Here is a 21,061-nt window from a genome sequence, read left to right as displayed (position 1 = left end):
TAATGTACATGTTGTATGAGTGTCATAATGAATTTTTTTCTGAGTGTGTATGTGTGCAAGGATAATGACAACAATAATTAAAATATAACACATCATAAATGTTTATAGTTATTATTGTATCATATTTTAGACACATTTTTTTCTTGTATTCATATTTCATATCTCGTTATTGTTGAGGCACAAAAAAGCCCCCCTAGAATTTAGCATCATCTTGCCAGCCTGCCTCCTTTTTTAACAGTTAAGGTCATGTCCTTTGTTATGGCAACATTTATGTCTGCATTTGATTGTGTTATTTAGTCTCTATTAAATTATCATTATGATGACGTAAAAGGAGTCGTCTGTTACTTGCTTGCTCTCTAGTTATGAATATATTTAGCAGCGAACATTAACTAAGACCTTTTCAAGCGAAAAGAGGAAAAAGCCATTTAGAGAAAGTACATAAATTAATAAAATACATAATGATTTAATTACTCTTACACACACACATAGAAATTAATTCAGTATTTTACTACTAACACAAAAATAAAGCCAGTTATGAAAAAGACCTTCGTGGTTCTTGTAAGTTTGTTTTTGAGATTAATTTTATGGCGATGGAAAGTTTTCTTTTTCTGGTTTATGAAGTTTGTTTTCTTTCTTATTGAATTGAATGTTGACAATTTATTTAGTTCTTAAGTTAAATATAAGAAAAGATATTTGATACATACTTGATACGAACGGAGCATTTGTGTTAATAATGGTCATATAATGTCAATAATATTAAGGATAGTTCAACACAAGGACAGTTCAAAGATAAACAAACTTGAGTTTAACAAACCCAAAACTATGAAAGGAAAAATATTAAATATTAAGACACTTAAGATGAGTTAAAGTTCCTTTCAATCTGGGCAACATTTTCTACAGAAATTTCTATGAATCAGAACAACTATTTCTATATAATATTGATCCGATTCAGAGCAACTTTCCATATAGAAACCTTTCCTACACAAAATTCCTTGCATCAGGACAACTTTTCCTATAGAAAATTGCTTTGAACCAAAGCAACTTTTCCTATAAAAATGAGCTGTAAATCAGAGAAACTTTTTCTATAGAAAATTGTTCTGAATCAGAGAAACTTTTCCTTTAGAAAATTGCTCCGAATCAGAGCAATTTCTCCTATAGAAAATTGCTCTGAATCGGAGCAACTTTTTCTATAGAAATTTGCTCTGAATAAGAGCAACTTTTCCTATAGAAAATTGATCTGAATCCTCTGCATCGGAGCAACTTTTCTTATAGAAAATTGCTGTGAGTCAAAAAATAGCTCTGAATCAGAGAAACTTTTCCTTTAGAAAATTGCTCTGAATCAGAACATCTTTTCCTATGGAATATTGCTTTGAGTTGGAGCAATGTTTCCTATGGAAAGTTGCTCTGAATCAGAGAAACTTTTCCTATAAAAAATTGCTGTGAATCAAGGCAACTTTTACTATAGACAATTGCTCTGAATGGGAGCATCTTTTCCTATAGAAAATTGCTCCGAATCAGAACATCTTGTCCTATAGAATATTGCTCTGAATTGGAACAATGTTTCCTATGGAAAGTTGCTCTGAATTAGAGAAACTTTTCCTATAAAAAAATTGCTGTGAATCAGTGCAACTTTTCCTATAGAAAATTGCTCTGAATCGGAGCAACTTTCTCTATAGAAAACTGCTCTAAATTATAGCATATTTTCCTATAGAAAATTGCTCTGAATCAGAGAAACTTTTACTATAAAAAGTTAATCTGAATAAGAAAAACTTTTCTTATAGAATATTGCTCTGAATCAGAGCAACTTTTCCGTTAGAGAATTGCTCTGAATAAGACCAGGATTTCCTATAGAAAGTTGGTCTGACTCAGAGAAACTTCTCCTATAAAAAATAGCTGTGAATCAAAGAAACTTATTCTCTAGAAAATTAGACTTTTTCTATAGAATATTGCTCTGAATCAAATCAAGTTTTCCTATAAAAAAGTGTTCTGAACAACCTTTTCTATAGAAAACTGAGCCGACTAGAACAAATTTTGCCTCAGATGATTTTGTCAAGATTCAGGGACTCTTCCTGGAGGAAAATCCTTTAGACTCGAACAATTTTTCTAAAACATTGCTGAGAAGTTCAGAAATTTTACTATAAAATGTTCTCTAAAAAACAAAATAAATTTTCAACCGCAAAAGATTCCCTACAATCACACAAAACACAACATCGATTTTCAATTAGAAATGGAAATTTTGCGATAAAAAAGAAAAAAATATATATTAATACAGAAAAGATTTTCCAACAAACACATATAAAAAACTGGGCATTTGGTAGTTGATGATTTTAGTTGTTATACTTTTTTTACTTTGTTTTTATGTTAAAAAAAAAAAATAAATAAAACAGCAAAAAAAGGACCTTGATGTATGCAACAACAAAAAAAATCTAGAGAAAAAATTAGAAAACACAACCAAACACACAACAACGACAGTACAAATTGTAAATGTTGAAAGTAAGAAGAATATGAAAAGTAATCACAGGCATTGAAATGCAACAACGACAAAAAAAGTTTTATAGAAATGACAAAATAATTGGAACAAATCAAGTCGACACATATACCGACACACACACACACCGATCACATACAAATATATAAAAGTATTCCTCCTTTCATTTTGTATGAGTATAAATGTCAGAGTAAAGAAGGAAAAAAATCCATACAACTAATGACGATAATGAATGGATAAATGAAAGGAAGGACGATTTAAAGTAAAGGGTTGTAGTAAATGCAGCAGAAAGATTAAAAGAAAAATTTAAACTAAATGTATAGATTTTGGTAAATTTAAGAATGTTGTTGAATTAGAAAATTTAAAGATAAAGAGAATAATACTCTTAGAGGATATTTTATTACGGAAAAGTACTCTGATTCTCAGCATCTTAATCAAGGCATATTTTTCTATCAAAAAGTACTCTGACTCAGAGCAACTTGGAAAACTACTCTGATCAGAGTAACTTTTTCTATAAAAGAGTATTCTGACTCAGAGTAACTTTTCCTATAGAAGAGTATTCTGACTCAGAGTAATTTTTCCTATAGAAAAGTACTCTGACTCAGAGCAACTTTTCCTATAGAAAAGTACTCTGACTCAGAGCAACTTTTCCTATAGAAAAGTACTCTGACTCAGAGCAACTTTTCCTATAGAAAAGTACTCTGACTCAGAGCAACTTTTCCTATAGAAAAGTACTCTGACTCAGAGCAACTTTTCCTATAGAAAAGTACTCTGACTTTTCCTATAGAAAAGTACTCTGACTCAGACCAACTTTTCCCATACAAAATTATTCTGACTCAGAGCAACTTTTCCTTTAGAAAAGTACTCTGACTCAGAGCAACTTTTCCTTTAGAAAAGTACTCTGACTCAGAGCAACTTTTCCTTTAGAAAAGTACTCTGACTCAGAGCAACTTTTCCTATAGAAAAGTACTGTGACTCAGAGCAACTTTTCTATAGAAAAGTACTCTGACTCAGAGCAACTTTTCCTATAGAAAAGTACTCTGACTCAGAGCAACTTTTCCTATAGAAAAGTACTCTGACTCAGAGCAACTTTTCCTATAGAAAAGTACTCTGACTCAGAGCAACTTTTCCTATAGAAAAGTACTCTGACTCAGAGCAACTTTTCCTATAGAAAAGTACTCTGACTCAGAGCAACTTTTCCTGTAGAAAAGTAATCTGACTCAGAGCAACTTTTCCTATAGAAAAGTACTCTGACTCAGAGCAACTTTTCCTATAGAAAAGTACTCTGACTCAGAGCAACTTTTCCTATAGAAAAGTACTCTGACTCAGAGCAACTTTTCCTATAGAAAAGTACTCTGACTCAGAGCAACTTTTCCTATAGAAAAGTACTCTGACTCAGAGCAACTTTTCCTATAGAAAAGTACTCTGACTCAGAGCAACTTTTCCTATAGAAAAGTACTCTGACTCAGAGCAACTTTTCCTATAGAAAAGTACTCTGACTCAGAGCAACTTTTCCTATAGAAAAGTACTCTGACTCAGAGCAACTTTTCCTATAGAAAAGTACTCTGACTCAGAGCAACTTTTCCTATAGAAAAGTACTCTGACTCAGAGCAACTTTTCCTATAGCAAAGTACTCTGACTCAGAGCAACTTTTCCTATAGAAAAGTACTCTGACTCAGAGCAACTTTTCCTATAGAAAAGTACTCTGACTCAGAGCAACTTTTCCTATAGAAAAGCACTCTGACTCAGAGCAACTTTTCCTATAGAAAAGTACTCTGACTCAGAGCAACTTTTCCTATAGAAAAGTACTCTGACTCAGAGCAACTTTACCTATAGAAAAGTACTCCGACTCAGAGCAACTTTTCCTATAGAAAAGCACTCTGACTCAGAGCAACTATTCCTATAGAAAAGTACTCTGACTCAGAGCAACTTTTCCTATAGAAAAGTACTCTGACTCAGAGCAACTTTTCCTATAGAAAAGCACTCTGACTCAGAGCAACTTTTCCTATAGAAAAGTACTCTGACTCAGATCAAAGTGTGCTCTGATTATTAGCATCCTTTCCTATAGAAATTTACTCACTTCACCTTGACCTACAATAAAATCCTATGCAATTCTGGAAACATAAAAACTATATACAAAAATTTAATTTACTTTTTTTTAAATATTAAAATATATTATAATGCCAAAACATAAACCACTAGTATATGGAGAAATAAAAATTAAAGAAAAAAAAACGTTGAAAATATCACAAATGTTTATAACAACATTTTGTGCTTTATCACGTTTTTAGATTAAAGATAAAACAGTACGTTACAGTTTTTAAGTTTGTTGTTTTTGTCGTAGTTGTTTCATAGACAAAAAGTTTAAATAAAAAATTCTATTTATTTTTATATAGAATATATTTACTGTTTTCTGTATGCTCATGATGATAAAAAAAAAATTAGTAAAAATAAACCAAAGAGTATGAGAGAACGAGAGAAAGAGATAAATTTTGAAAAAAATATAAATATTAAAAGATTAAATCCCTTAACATATGCTACATGTAAACATTCGAGATTATAAGTAGGTACAGAAAACTCATAAAAAACACTTTCACAATCTAAAGTATACTTTTAGGCCATCATTAGTGCGTAACATCTATGACATAAGTTGAGGCGGGGTTTGGGAAAAACTAAAATAAACAGTAGTAGCAAACTGCAATTTTATGAATTATTAATAGACACACTCTATAGCAAAGAACAGAGAAGAAAACTAAACAAAAATCTCTGGCTATATAAAAGGACAGAAAATGTTAAAGATGTCATTTCTTTATTGTACAAGGAAATGAAAAAAAGCAAATAGTAATTGGAAGTTTAGATAGAGAAAGTAAAGCAAACTAAACAATAAGAAAATTCTATTAGGTCAAACTCTATATTAGGATGTCGCACATCAATTAGAGTTGAAGCTTTAATTGACGATGGTTGATGAATGGCAATTTTCTTATGTCTAAGGAAACCTCACAAAGTACTCTATAGTAGAGCAAATTCTCTGATTCAGAGTAAATTTTTTTACGAAAAAAATTCTCTGATTTAAAGCACCTTTTAACCTAGAAAATTTTCATATAGAAAAGTTGTTCTATAGGAACTTTTCCTATAGAAAATTGCTCTGATGCAGAAGAACTTATGCTCTGCTTCAGAGCAACTTCTCTTATAGAAAAATTCGCTTATTCAACGCAACTATTCCTAGAGAAAAGGATTTGTTTCAAACAACTTTTATTATAGAAAGTGCTCTCATTTCAAACAACTTTCACTATAGATAATTGATCTGGTTCTGAGCAACTTTTTCCTAAAGAAAGTTGCTCTGATTGTGACCAACTTTTTCTATAGAAAACTGCTCTGATTCAGAGGAACTTTTCCTATAAAAAGATTGCTCTGATTCAAAGGAACGTTTCCTACAGAAAATTTTTCCTATCTGATGTTCTGATTCTGAACAACTTTTCCTATAGAAAGTTGCTCTGATTCTGAGCAACTTTTTCTATAGAAAATTGCTCTGATTCTGAGCAACTTTTCTTATAGAAAATTGCTCTGATTCTGAGCAAATTTTCCTATAGAAAATTGGTCTGATTCTGAGCAACTTTTCCTATAGGAAATTGCTGATTCTGAGCAACTTTTCCCATGGAAAATTTCTCCGATTCTGAGCAACTTTTCCTATAGAAAATCGCTATGATTGTGAGCAAATTTTCCAATAGAAAAATTGTTATGGTTCTGAGCAACTTTTCCTATAGAAAATTGCACTGATTTAAAGCAACTTTTCCTATAGAAAGTTCCTCTGATTCCAAGCAATTTTTCTTATAGAAAACTTCTCTAATTCGGAGCATCTTTTCTTATATATTTTCCTGATTCAGAAAAACATCCCTATAGAAATTTTGTCAAATTCTAAGCAACTTTCCTATATAAAAATTGCTCTGAATCTGAATCAAATAATATAAACAAATCCATTTATTCAGAAAAACGTTTCCTATAAAAGTTGACTTCCCTTCTTATTAAATTAACTCTTAGAATGTCTACCAGGCAATTGACAAACAAATACTTTTATAATATAACAAAAATAAATATAAAGCCGTAAATCTGAATTGATTTTGTATAACTAATCCGAATATACAATGGTATTTGATCAATGCCACTTTATTTCTATAAATATTTTTTTGTATTTTAATTTTTTTCTAGTTGTTTCGCTGACAGCGAATAGAAAAATCCATGATTTATAAAGAAATATATAGAATTTTGTTTTCTGGCATGCAACATGCTGACATTGACTCCATCTCAATATACAATGTGTGTCAGAAAAACTGACATTTTTTGTAAATTTATTTAGTAGAAAGTTGAATAGTATGAGTGCGCTTCACCCCTTTAACACACAACACTCATATAAACTACGATTTTTTATGTAAATGGAAAGAAGAAGAAAAAAATATTGTCAAAAAACATTTTCAATATTTTTATAACAAACACATGTTTTACACACAAGAGATTGGTTAACATGTACAAGTGTATGTGTAGTGGTTGTATAGAATTCAAGTGTGAGTATAAAATTCAAATACAAACAGACACCAGTAAACAAATATAAATACATATGTATGTGTATGACTGTTTGTGTATGCATAATTCCCCATCAATATTTTTTTTGTTGTTGTTGCTCTATACATAAATGAAAGATATTGATAAACCGGAAGTGTTATACAACATCAAAATGTCACTTTATATGTACATACAAAAAAAAACATGAACTCAGCCATATACCAGCAAACAATGTCATAGGGTTGCAATAGCAAAAGTTTTAGTAATGTCAGTAAGTATTAACATAAGAAAAAAATATTTACCCGCTTTTTTCAATGTAATACAAAGTGGGATTAATACAAACTTAAGTTTGCACATACACACACTATAACATATTGTACATTTTTAAAGTGCAGGTTTTTGTGCAATGTATTGTGTTGATGTTGTAGTTGTGAGAGTATGATTGCAAGAGTTAAAAAAAAATATATACTAAAGTATTCAAGTGTATAGCAAACAACACTTAACCTGGCTTAAAAGTGCAAAGCATTGCATTAACTTTACACACTGTGCATAAGCCATCATCATACATAAGCATCATGTTTTAAAAGAGTCAAATCTTACACATAGCTTTGCAAGTTTTTCTAGATAAAGTTCTTATCTATATACATATGTATATAGAGCAAGTTTTCCTATGGAAAATTGCTCTGAATCCAAGCAACTTTTAATATAGAAAATTGCTCTAAATACAAGGTACTTTTCCTATAGAAAATTGCTCTGAATCAGAGCAACTTTTTCCTATAGAAAATTGCTCTGAATCAGAGCAACTTTTTCCTATAGAAAATTGCTCTGAATCAGAGCAACTTTTTCCTATAGAAAATTGCTCTGAATCAGAGCAACTTTTTCCTATAGAAAATTGCTCTGAATCAGAGCAACTTTTTCCTATAGAAAATTGCTCTAAATCAGAGCAACTTTTTCCTATAGAAAATTGCTCTGAATCAGAGCAACTTTTCCTATAGAAAATTTCTCAGAACCAGAGCAACTTTTCCCATAGAAAATTGCTCTGAATCAGAGCAACTTTTTCTATTGAAAATTGCTCTGAATCAGAGCAACTTTTCCTATAGGAAATTGCTCTGAATCAGAGCAACTTTTCCTATAGAAAATTGCTCTGAATCAGAGCAACTTTTCCTATAGAAAATTGCTCTGAATCAGAGCAACTTTTCCTATAGAAAATTGCTCTGAATCAGAGCAACTTTTCCAAAGAATTTTCGCTGAACCAAAGCTACTTTTCCTATAGAAGTAAGAGAGTAAATTTCCCTATAGAAAATTGCTCTAAATCAAAACAACTTTTCTTATAGAAAATTGCTCTAAATCAAAGAAAATCTATCTATAGAAAACTGTTGCGACTTAAAGCTACTTTTCCTATAGAAAATTGCTCTGAATTAAAGCAACTTTTTCTATAGAAAATTGCTCTGAATCCAAGAAACTTTTCCTATAGAAAATTTCTCTTAATCAAAGTTTTCCTATAAAAAATATATCTGAATCAATACAACTTTTCCTATAAAAAATTGCTCTGAATCAAAGCAACTTTTCCTATAGAAAATTGCTATGTATTAAAGCAACTTTTTCAAAGAAGCTACTTTTCCTATAGAAAATTGATCTGCATTAAAGCAACTATTCCTGTACAAAAATGCTATAAATCAAAGAAACTTTTCATATATAAAATTGCTCTGAATGAAAGCAACTTTTCTTATGAGAAATTGCTCTGAATCAAAGCAACTTTTCCTATAGAAAATTTCTCTGGATCAGAGCAACTTTTCCCATAGAAAGTGTTTATTCCTTTATTCTACTGAAACCAAAAACAAACTAAGAATTGTTGTAGTATTATGAAAGTATTAAAAATCCTAGATACAAGTCGTATATGATGCAACAGTAGTAGGAGGGTGCATAGTGTGCATAGTGGTGCAAGCAACAATATGAAATTTCAAATTTATTTGCAAAAGAGAACGAGTATAGTAAGTGTAAAAATGTGTTAATATATGTGTTTTTGTTGTTGTTGTTTGTTAAGGCATATAAAATATTTTGTTTACAACTTTGTATAGAATGTAGAATGTATGTATAAATTTTACATAAGTTTGTGTGTATATATTTTATGCAATATTCTACTTTTTTAAGCAACTTTTAATAGTGTGTTATTTTATATACAAAACAATTTTATTATAAAACAAACAAAAAATAAACTGAAATCATTTTATAGAAAATATGAAATTTATTTTATAAAAAATATAAAAAAATATGTATATTTATTATTTAGTTTGTTTTTAATTTACACAGCAAAAGAGTCATTGAATATAAAAGACAATTGAAAACATTTTAAATGTAGTGCATACTTTAGGGGCCGCCTTTTGTTTATTATAAATTGAGTGTATAATTTTAAGGGTTCATGTATGTTTTTTGTTAAACATAAAAATATATATTTTATATTATGGAATGCTTTTAAGGAAATTAAGTAAAAATAAAACATTTAACTTGAAGAAGAGAATATTGTTTTTAATTTTATTTAAAGTTTGTTTTAATATTTTAATAAGATTTTTGTTGAATTGAATTTTCAAGGTTAAAAATAATTGTATTAATAATAAATCTTTTATTTTAAACTTTTCTTTGTCTAATTTTAAATTAAATTGTTACAATAACTAACAGAGACGAAGTTTTAATTTGATTTTAATTGATATGTCAAAAATAACCGCCTAAACTGTCACACACATAAGTCTCACAAAACAAGTTAATATTAAATATATACGAGGGTGGGCAAATCAGTGAACGCTATATACTGTTTACTCTAAAGTTTTATTCCCACAAAAATCTCCTTATTGTTTTAATTGTATTTTCAAACCCCTTTATCTATATTCATCCTCGTTAATTATGGTTTTGCGGTTTTTGAAATTGTATACTATTTGTTATACAGCAAAAAGCGTAATATGCACTAGGATTATAATGAGATTACTCATGGACTTAAGTGATATTTATGGTCATGCAGATTGTAATAATATTTATAAAGGTGACTATAATCAGTATGGTTGGTTTCACTTCGTAATTGTGTCACATATAATGTCTATAAATTATTAACATTGTTAACTATTGTCTATAATCTCTAATGTTCAAATTATGTTAATTTAAAATCATCTATATGGTAAATGTAAAACTTTAAACAAAAGTTAATTTAATCGTAGGCGTATGATTAATATTAATTAGTATTGTATTCAATATTATTCATACCACAAAAAATAAACATATTAGAACCGTGTTTCTTTAGAAAAGCTGACGAAATCGGAGCAAACTTTTTCTTGTCAGAGCAACATTTTCTATATAAAAGTTGTTGGAAGCTACTTTTTTAGAATTAGAATCTTATTACATTTTTTTATAGAAAATTTGAAAAAAGCTTAGTTTACAAAAGTTAATTTTGTCGTAGGCGTATGATTAATATTAATTAGTATTGTATTCAATATTATTCACACCATAAATTAAAGATATTAAAACGTTGTGTCTATAGAAAAGTTCTCAAAATCTGAGCGAACTTTTTCTACAGAAACAACAAAATTTTTTATAGAGAAGTTATCAGAATCCGAGTAAATGTTTTTATACAAAATTTTGGAGAATCTGAGCAACATTTTCCATAGAAAATTAGTCGGAATCTAAGCAACTTTTCCTATAGAAAAGATATTAAAGAGCAACTATTTCAATACAAAAGCTTTTAGAATATGGGCAACTTTTTCTATAGAAAAGTTGTCAAAATCTAAGCAACTAATCCTAAAAATATATGAAATCTCAGCAATATTCCCAATTGGCTATGAATCATATCAATTTTTCACAAGAATATATTTCTTAGTTATATAGAATTGCTCTGAATCAGAGCAACTTTTCCTAATGAAAATTGATCTTAATCAGAACAACTTTTCCTATAAAGAACTTTATCTTTTCCTTTAAAAAATTGAAGCAACTTTTCTATAGAAAATTGCTCTGAATCAAAGCTACATTTCCTATAGAAATTTGATCTGAATCATAGCAGCTTTTCCTATAGACAATTGCTCTTAATCAGAGAAACGTTTCCTATTGAAAATTACTCCCAGTCATAGCAACGTTACTTATAGAAAATTACTCTTAATCTGGGCAACTTTTCCTAATGAAAATTGACCTGAATCAGAGCAACTTTTCCTATAAAGAACTTTTCCTTTACAAAAACCAAACAACTTTTCCCTAAAAAAATTGCTCTGAATCAGAGCAGCTTTTCCTATAGAAAATTGATCTGAATCAAATAATCTTTTCCTATTGAAAATTGCTCCGAATCAGAGCAACTTTACTTATAGAAAATTACTCTTAATCTGAGCAACTTTTCCTCATGATAATTGATATGAATCAGAGCAATTTTTCATGTAAAGAAAATTTCCATAGAAAGTTCCTCTGAACCAGAGCAACACTTCCTATAGAAACTTTTTCTGAAGAAAATTGCTCTGAATCAGAGCAGTTTTTCTTATAAGGAATTGCTCTGAATGAGAGCAACTTTTCCATAGTTTTTTTTAGAAAATTGCTTTAAATCAGTGCAACTTCTGCTATAGAAAATTTCTCTGAATAAGAGCAACTTTACTTAAAAAATTTTCCTATAGAAAATTGCTTAGATTTGAAGCAACATTTCCCATAGAATAGCCTTCTGGCGGATTACATTTGATTTCATTTTAAGAGGGAAACTAGTATTCAGAATAATCATATTTAGTTTAAAACTTAAACCAAGATTTTTGATCACTTTTTTTCAACACTTCTTGAAATATTTTATGTAATACAATATAAAAATTTTGATAAAATTTTAATAATTTTATTATTAAATTATAAAAATACCATTCACTAATAATACTCTTAAAACTTGTTGTTCTTGTTTGCACCAAAAAAAAAACAATACACTCTACCAAAGATTCTTTTGACCAACTTATTGTATCTTGTTGATGATGTTAACGTTGGCCAAGAGGATAAAATAAAAGATAAATTAAACAACATTTTTTGCAGCAGAGTGGTAACGAAGAAGTGGCCATCATAGAAGATAACATGGACACAGTATTGAGAGTAAAAGTATTTAGTAGTAGTAATAGTAGTAGAGTTAAAAAAAAGAAAAAAGAAGAAGAGTATTGCGTAAATTTGTAGAAAAAAAAACTGGAACAAGTTTTTTGTTGTTAATATTTGTTTTAAGTTTAAATTTCAAAGGAATTATATGGTTTTTAAGCACTTTTATTAATGAAACACATTCACATATTTTAAGGATTTTTTTTTTCAATTTCCAAGAATAAATTTAATATTTCCTTTTTTTTTTTAAGGAAATTTTATAAATTTTTTGGTAAAATTTTTTTTTGTATTTTTTTTATGATTTTTGTTTTTTTTGTTTTAAGCAAAAAGCACTCAACCGTTATTGCACGTTTATTTACGGTTTTTAATATCCCGTTACGTTTTAACGGTCAGCAAAGTTGAACTAACGGTAAACAACTGAAATGAATGCTCTTTTGTCATTAACATCAATGTTACGCAGTTTTGTTATGCTTTTTTTGGCTTTTTTGCTTTCTTTTTGTATGCGAAGGATATACAAAGGATGCAGACAACAACACGACTACCACAACAAAAACAAGTTTAACAGGCAATAAATTGAAAACAACAAATCCAAATACGAAAACAAATCCCTACACCGAGCTACGAACACGAAGTCCAAAAGGATATAAACAATAAACACTGAAAATTGCTCTCTCACTCTCTTTATACAAAGCTTTCTTGTACTCATTAAAAGCGCGCCAAATTTTTCAACTCTCTGTTATAAGTATAAGCAAAGTAACGCTTTTTTATTTATAACTTTTATTTAGGTGGCAGCTTTAAAAATTCGTATAAAGTTTGAAAGTTTTTTTATACTTTCTCCTCTTCGTTAATTTTTCCCCTTTTTATTAAAATTACTTGGAAAAGCTTTTCTAAACATAAACAATTCATTAAAATTTCATTTGCCGTTATAGCAATGTTTCTATACCATTTCATTTCATTCCTCTGTTTCAAGCTTGTGCCAAAGTTGTAAACTGAACAAAAATAAAGCTTTTTTCAGATTTTAAAATTTTCTTTCGTTTCATGAAATTCATGTGTTTCATTGTAGTATTTTGTTGACGTAGTTGTTATTGCATTTTGGTATTCCACGTTGTAGAGACTGTATTTTTTTTTCATTCGTTTTAATCATCATTATCATCTTATGAACGTAATTATTATTTTCTTCTTTTTTAATTTATTTTTTTACTTGTACACGGCGGCCGTATCAGCATCATCTTCATTATTACGCTGTGTATCAATTGTCCAAAGCTCAAGGCCACTTTTTTTTTTTTTTTTTGAAAGTATGACTCGAAGCGAGTGAACATTTTACTCTAGTTTATGTTTTTGTTGTTGCTCATGTTGCCGCTGGTTGTACGGGCAAATAAATTAAAGCAAAACATTCAAAAATAATACTAAAAATATGCATGCAGTTTATTGTAAACTTTAATGTGTTGGCTTTATTAGAGGGGTCCCAAGAAAAATGAGAATATTTTCGATTAAAAATTAATGAATTGAATCTTGATTTTGCAAGTTTTATACAACTCTAATATATGAATGTGTGGTTGGGAATAGCAAGAAATACTCTAAATTCCTGGTTATATGCATGTAGATTTAGGGATAGGTGTCTCTCGCCATCTTTCAAATGAATACAGTGTTTTTTCACAATATCGGCAGTTTTTAAGGTACCCTACGATCGCACTATTGGCATATTCGTCACTATTGGTCAGACAGTGTAAGAAAGAGCTATCAAGGTTAGGTCGTCTGTCTTAATATGTACCTATATTCAACGCGATTTCAGTTGCAGTTCCACAGAATTTTATTGAATGCAGTAGGTATCTTTAAGTTCATGCTTCGAAAGGCTGAAAAAATGGGGCGTAATCTAGCACATGCAAATTGGAGGAATCAATGTGATCCAATTTCATGAAAAACGGGCCACGCAACATATTACCATAATAGAAGGGATATATCGAGGCTGCTGGCAGTAATAACTAGACATTGAAGAGTGAAAATCGAGTTTGAATTCCCTTTAACGGCTATTATCGCAGAAGAAACAGCCTTTCAGCTACTCTATGGGAAAAACAGATTCCACGAACTATCCAAACTAGTTGAGCTATTTGGGTCAATATCGGCAGTTTGTAAGGTACCCTACGATCGCATTATTGGCATATTCGTCACTATTGGTCAGACAGTGTAAGAAAGAGCTATCAAGGTTAGGTCGTCTGTCTTAATATGTACCTATATTCAACGCTATTTCAATAGATTTCCGCAGAATTCTATTGAATGCAGTAGGTATCTTTAGGTTCATGCTTCGAAAGGCTGAAAAAAAAGGGCGTAATCTAGCACATGCAGATTGGAGGAATCAATGTGGTCTAATTTCATGAAAAACGGGCCACGCAACATATTACCATAATAGAAGGGATATATCGAGGCTGCTGGCAGTAATAACTAGACTTTGAAGAGTGAAAGTCGAGTTTGAATTCCCTTTAACGGCTATTATCGCAGAAGAAACAGCCTTTCAGCTACTCTATGGGAAAAACAGAATCCACGAACTATCCAAACTAGTTGAGCTATTTGGCTCTAGACTTTATGACCAACTGAGATATCTCACTTACCACACTAGTACACATCCAGATGCATATCTTCCCCTGAAGTTCCGAAACTAAGAACTATCCGTTCTCAACCTTACAGCGTAAGATCCCTATTTTCTTTTGAATTTCAACGGTCAAGATTCAAACTCAGTAGCAATTGCCTTTTATTTAAGAACGGCTACTAAGATTCAGTTTCAACTTTTGTCTAGTTCGGAAGCTAACAAACGATATAGAAGTTAAGGGCTTCTAACTGGTTCTGTTTTTTCTTCCACAATTAAGGCATAAAATCGCAGTTCCCTTAGACCACTTCAAATTATCAACCAGATTACCAACAGCAACTAAGCTTGCAACATCAAAGAGTGTAATTAACCCCATACATCGATGGATGGCTTTTGGGGGAAAATGATCGGAAAAGATTTGTGTAAAATACCAAAATCTTAGTTGAAGACTAACCCTAACGTAGTTGTCGAACTCTAGCTAAATTGGAGGTGATTTAGCTAGAGTTTTCACATATTAATTTGTGTTCTTCCTGTTCCCTCTTCCTATCCACTAAGAATTATTAAGGATCTAAATAAAGAACTTTGACAATTGTACAAGGGCGCAGAAGATACAAGAGAAAATGTTAAGTTCTCTAAATCAGTTCGATCAAGATTATCAAATTTGAAATCATAAAGAATCTAGAAGGTTCTATAAAAACTACATACATGGTCTTGTCAAACTCTAGTTGTCAAACCCTCCAATTTTCGAATGACAGTTTGTGATCTTCCTGTTCCTACTTCCTACCCACTAAGAACTATTAGGATCCTAAATAAAGGATTCTAATAATTGCACACGAAGAGACAAGGTTAAGTTTTCCAAATCAGTATTGGTTTCATATATTTCCAACATTTGTAACACTCTTAAAGTACGATCAAATAGTTTCTTAATTAGTTGGTCAAGGATTTACATATTAATCCTCAACGAATATGTTGCTGTTGTTCATAAGGAATGAAGCAGAGCAATTCAAGCGACTTCCTCATTATTTTTAAAGGTCGGACTGGCTTGTTTTCTTTACCATAAAATACTTAAATCGTTTATAACCTGGAGGAGACCAATTAAAATCTTCAACTTTACTGGTGGAGTACTAGTGATTTGCAATTAAACATTCAAATTTGATTTAAGTCTTTAAGATTCCCAGCTTTCTATATAGGTCAACTTCGAGGATTACCTTTAAGCAAACATGGGATACCTTGAAGTTTTGCTGATGAGCTCAGTCATTAAATGAAATAATCCATAAAAAGGAGTCTGGAGGAGTTGCAAACTCTATCCAATTAATTAATTTTCGAACTACACTGTGCCTTCATCCACCCTAATACTTATGAAGCGTATGAATTAAAATCATAAAGGGTGCATCAGTATCATGGGAGAAGGTAAAGATCACCAGATGCGAATCTCAAGAACAGAAATGGTTCAAGGCCTTAGGATAGATTTATGACAAATAGGTTACTTGCTACATTACCAAAAGAAAGAATGAACTTAGTTCCTGAAACCACCAAAAATTTACAGATCACAAAGCAATAAGCTTCCCTTTCCAACCCACATTTTATATAAAAAAAAACTAACCAAATAAACATTTCCAACAAATGTTCAAAGCCACAAAACTATGTCTGCAAAATTGACCATATAATAATTTTTAAATATTTTTCTTTTCATTAAGGGCGTCAAACCTAAACCTCAAAAATAATTATTTAAATGCCTGCCTTTTTACTCACTCATTTGTACCTACAAATTGTATAAAAAAATACAAGAGCAAAAAAAAAAAAACGTATAAAAATAAAAACAAATGATTTTTTTGTTTTATTAACCAGGTTATTGAACCCAACCAGCAACAACACAACAGCAGTAGTTGTGGTCTTGTTGGCCAGTTAACTTTATGAATTTATGGTTTGGTTGTATTTAAACAGCAGCAACAAATGTGATAATAAAGATACAAAAGTATGCGCAATTGTATAAATTACAGACCAGCAACTAAACAGACGGACGGACAAATATTTTGCCATACATTAATATGTGGAAAAACACAAAAACTTATGAATGAATAAAAGTTATTTAAGTTATGTGAGTATTAATGTTTAAACTGATTTTTTTCGTCTTTTTACCCACTTTAAATGGATCTTAAGTATATAAAACATTAAACTCAAGTATTTTTATAATAAATTATGTATAAGAAACAGTTGGTTGTGGTTGAATATAAATAAATCCATTGTTGTTGTGAAAATACAGTAGATACTGTATTAATGGACAATTGGGGAATAAAAGTAATGGATTTTGTTTAAAAATACTTACGTACTATTTTATGAAACTGAATTTTGAAACATACCTGTAAAAGAAAACAAAAGAAAAGATATGTTAAAGATCATATAAATATGTATTAATATCAACAAATATCTACATGCTTAAAAACCAAGTCATACTCCTATCCCTAGTCCTGTTATTAGCAAATTTATTAGTCATATTACCCTGTTATTAGTCTTTCCTTGTCCTAATCCTCGTCCTAGGACTTGGACTTCATAGTCCAAATAAAAGTTCTACGGTCATATTCCCAGTTCTATATCTAGCATTATTCATTAACCTACTCCTAGAAATTTTTCTGGGCCTACAGCTATTCCTAGTCGTATTCCTAGTCGTATTACTAGTCGTATTCCTAGTCCTATTCCTAGTCCTATTCCTAGTCCTATTCCTAGTCCTATTCACAGTAATATTCCTAGTCCTATTCCTAGTCCTATTCCTAGTCCTATTCCTAGTCCTATTCCTAGTCCTATTCCTAGTCCTATTCCTAGTCCTATTCCTAGTCCTATTCCTAGTCCTATTCCTAGTCCTATTCCTAGTCCTATTCCTAGTCCTATTCCTAGTCCTATTCCTAGTCCTATTCCTAGTCCTATTCCTAGTCCTATTCCTAGTCCTATTCCTAGTCCTATTCCTAGTCCTATTCCTAGTCCTATTCCTATTCCTAGTCCTATTCCTAGTCCTATTCCTAGTCCTATTCCTAGTCCTATTCCTAGTCCTATTCCTAGTCCTATTCCTATTCCTATTCCTAGTCCTAGTCCTAGTCCTATTCCTAGTCCTAGTCCTAGTCCTAGTCCTATTCCTATTCCTATTCCTAGTCCTATTCCTAGTCCTATTCCTAGTCCTATTCCTAGTCCTATTCCTAGTCCTATTCCTAGTCCTATTCCTAGTACTATTCCTAGTCCTATTCCTAGTCCTATTCCTAGTCATATTCCTAGTCCTAGTCGTAGTCCTAGTCATATTACCCTGTTATTAGTCTTTCCTTGTCCTAATCCTCGTCCTTGTAACGATTCACGCGTTGTGCCCTATCCTTTAGAAGACCTGTGCTACCTGTTATTCCGACCGTGCTCAGGGTTTGGGGTGGTGTTCTTGTCTCCATCAGGATAGGCTAAGAACCGCACATTCATTTAAAAAGGTAGCTTTAAAATATTAACTAAACTAAAACCAAAAAAAAAAAATAAAGAAAGTTTGAATTTAAAAATCTCGAGAAGATGGTGGCATTTCTTCTCATTCTAGACCCTCCCAACCTAACTATCTTTAAAAAAAAAAATCTGCAAGATAACCCTATAATGATTCCCTATCTACATGTTTAACTAACCTTTCGTGGAATAAAATTTAATTTAGATTGTCATTATTAAAGTCTAATAATTAAACAAATTTATTATTAAAATGTAAACTGAACATGTTCATAAACTTCATATTTAACATTAATAAAAATTATTGGTTAATTTTTTGTTGTGTAGTGTAATTTGTTTATTTTATTTTTAAGTATTCTAAATTGAAATATTCAACAATGAAAAGTTTTAATTTTACTTTCAAATGTTGCTAACATAATGCTTTAAGATATTATGTTAATAACATAATTGTTTTAACATTAACAAAAAAATATTCAATTTAGAACACTTAAATACATAGAGAATTTAAATGAACAGTAAACACAATTTAAAACTTACCAAACATAATCCAACGATGACAACAGGCCTGTAGTTTGTTGAATTTGGGTTTAAATTACAATTTTGAATTTTTAAATTCTCATATTTTTATAGATTTTAGATTTTAAGTGTATTTATGTATATATGTTAGTGTTTATGTGTGTAGAGTGTATAAAATGTTAGTGTATAAATGTTATTACAATTTTAAGTTAATTTAAGTTATGATTAAGTTTAATTTTAGATAAAATTAAGTTAATTAAATTGAAATTAAGTTAAAAATTGAAATTAAGTTAAGATTAAATTAGATTATTATCTAATATAAGACAAAATTTAAGAAAATTAAAGTTTTAAGTTAAGATAGATGCAAGTAAAGTAAAAAAATTTTAGTAATTTAACAAAAGTTAGTTTTAAGATAAATTAATTAGATTTTAAGTTAAATTAGATAAAATTTAAGATAATTTTTTAGATAAAAAGATAATTTTTTGTTGTTTTAAGATAAAATTAGTTTTAGTTTATCGTTTATATTAAACCAAATTAGTTTTAGAGGCTTTTTGAAGATAAAATTAGTTTAGATTTAGCGTTTAAGTAAGTTTAAGTAGGTTTTGGTGGTTAAATTAGATTAGATTTTTAAGTTTAAGTAGGTTTTAAGTAAGATAATTAGTTGTAGTTTAGTTTAAGTTTGATTCTTGTAGGATTTAAGAAAGACGCTGAGGATTTATCGATGCTTGTTTCACAAAACTTCAAAGTTGAGATGATTATTCCGAATGATTCTTGTTCGATTTGAAATGATATTCAGGTTTAGTGAAATTAGGCTTGTAGAATTTAACAGACAATAGATAGTAAAAAGATTGTTCAAAGTTGAAAGAAATAATGATAAATTCCTTTCCAAAACCTATACAGAAAATTTATTAATTATGGTCACTAAATTTAAACCATGTTATTTACCTTTATTTCCTTCACGAAACCGCTTATTTCTGACATCCTAACTTTTCCAGGTTTGACAACAACGACTGTTGGGGATGACCAAGGTGAATTTGGAGCTTCCTCTATAACTCCGAGAGAAATCATACGATCTAATTCCCCACAAAGCTGTTTCTCTACCGCCGGTGAAATCGGATAATAACGTTGTTTTATAGGTTTTGCATCACCCGTGTCAATACTATGCTGTATAAGAGTAGTACAGCCTAAACCATCTACTTCAGAGTTAGGGAACGTTACAATAATTTTGTCTAGTCTATGTTTCTGTTCAGCAGTCAGTTGAAGTTTGTCCGGGTCAGATTCGGCACAATCAATTTCACCAACAATTGGCAAAGAAATTTTTAGTCCAAAATCTGTCCAAAAGTCATAGCCACAAATTATGTCTTGTCTGATCGTCGGAACCACTAAAAATTCAAAATGTTTAGTCTGTCATTGAAATGTCACGTCTAATGTCGCTGTCCCTAAAACGTTCTGTCGTTGCCCGTCTGCAGTACGTACGTTGCCTAAACATTTACTAAAATTTGGTTCACTCTGAATTTCTAACGCTAAATTTCCTCCAATTACGCTCTTATTCGCGCCACTATCTAAAAGAGCCAAATGGAATTTATCATTAACTTTTATGTTAATGTAGGGCCTACTATCAAATTCTTGAGAAATAATTGGAGAAATTGTATAAATTTTGAACTTCCTAATTTTGCGATAAAATTCTCTAATTCTTTTTGAAGATCTACTAATCTTGTTTTCACCGAAAATCCTCGCACGAGCTTTCTTATATTCAGCCAAACGGATGTGATATGGCTTCATCAGAGGGTGTACGTTTTCTGTTTTATTGTCTTTAGTATCAGTCCCGTTTTCGTTGTCCGAGTTAATGTCCGAAGTTTTATGTCCAATATCACTGGATGTTCTTAATGCGTCCGTCGAACATCCTTCTGTCCGTTTCCCGAATGCTTTTTCGAGCATTTAGTACAGTTCGGTTTGTATATGTCCTTGGCACCACAACCGTAACAGAAGATTCGTCTTGGTTCCATACAGTCGAAATATGTATGTCCATCTTTGTCACAATTCCAACATTTAACTTGTTGAAGTGCGCAAATGTCTGTATTATTAATGTCAAGGTCATTGTCCTCGCCGTCAATTTCCGAAATACGTCCTCTGTCAGTCTTGCGATAATCGTATTTTTGTACGTCCTTCATGAACTTTTCATGTTTCCTAACCTCTTTACGAAGTTGGGAAACACTGGAAATTTCTAAATGTAGAAGTTCATGACGAACTTCTGTCTTTAAATTTCTAATTAAAGTCTCACATAAGTCTCTGTCTGTAATAGGGGTCTTAAGTCTATCTGTCATTGCCAAAATTGAGTCTAGATATTCGTCAAAATTTTCATTGTGTTTCTG

At 30.5% G+C, this 21,061-nt stretch overlaps 1 protein-coding gene across 11 annotated transcripts in view; it reads right to left on the bottom strand.

Annotated features, from left to right (window-relative positions):
- The window catches only part of LOC119611503 (mannosyl-oligosaccharide alpha-1,2-mannosidase IA-like), a 55,875-nt gene that overhangs the window by 17,952 nt on the left and 16,862 nt on the right, over positions 1–21,061 (bottom strand). For all 11 annotated transcript variants that reach the window (XM_037967095.1, XM_037967099.1, XM_037967096.1 and 8 more), the window contains one exon: positions 18,711–18,738. In XM_037967095.1, the coding sequence (XP_037823023.1) occupies positions 18,711–18,738 (28 nt within the window). The remainder of the gene's footprint in view (positions 1–18,710; positions 18,739–21,061) is intronic.

Source organism: Lucilia sericata, unplaced genomic scaffold (genome assembly GCF_015586225.1).
Source record: "Lucilia sericata isolate MDLA Ls3-8-SP2 unplaced genomic scaffold, ASM1558622v1 Contig001465F_arrow, whole genome shotgun sequence".
NCBI classification, from domain to species: Eukaryota; Metazoa; Arthropoda; class Insecta; order Diptera; family Calliphoridae; genus Lucilia; species Lucilia sericata.
The sequence above is the reverse complement of the archived record's forward strand: the minus strand, read 5'-3'. Positions and strand labels throughout refer to the sequence as shown.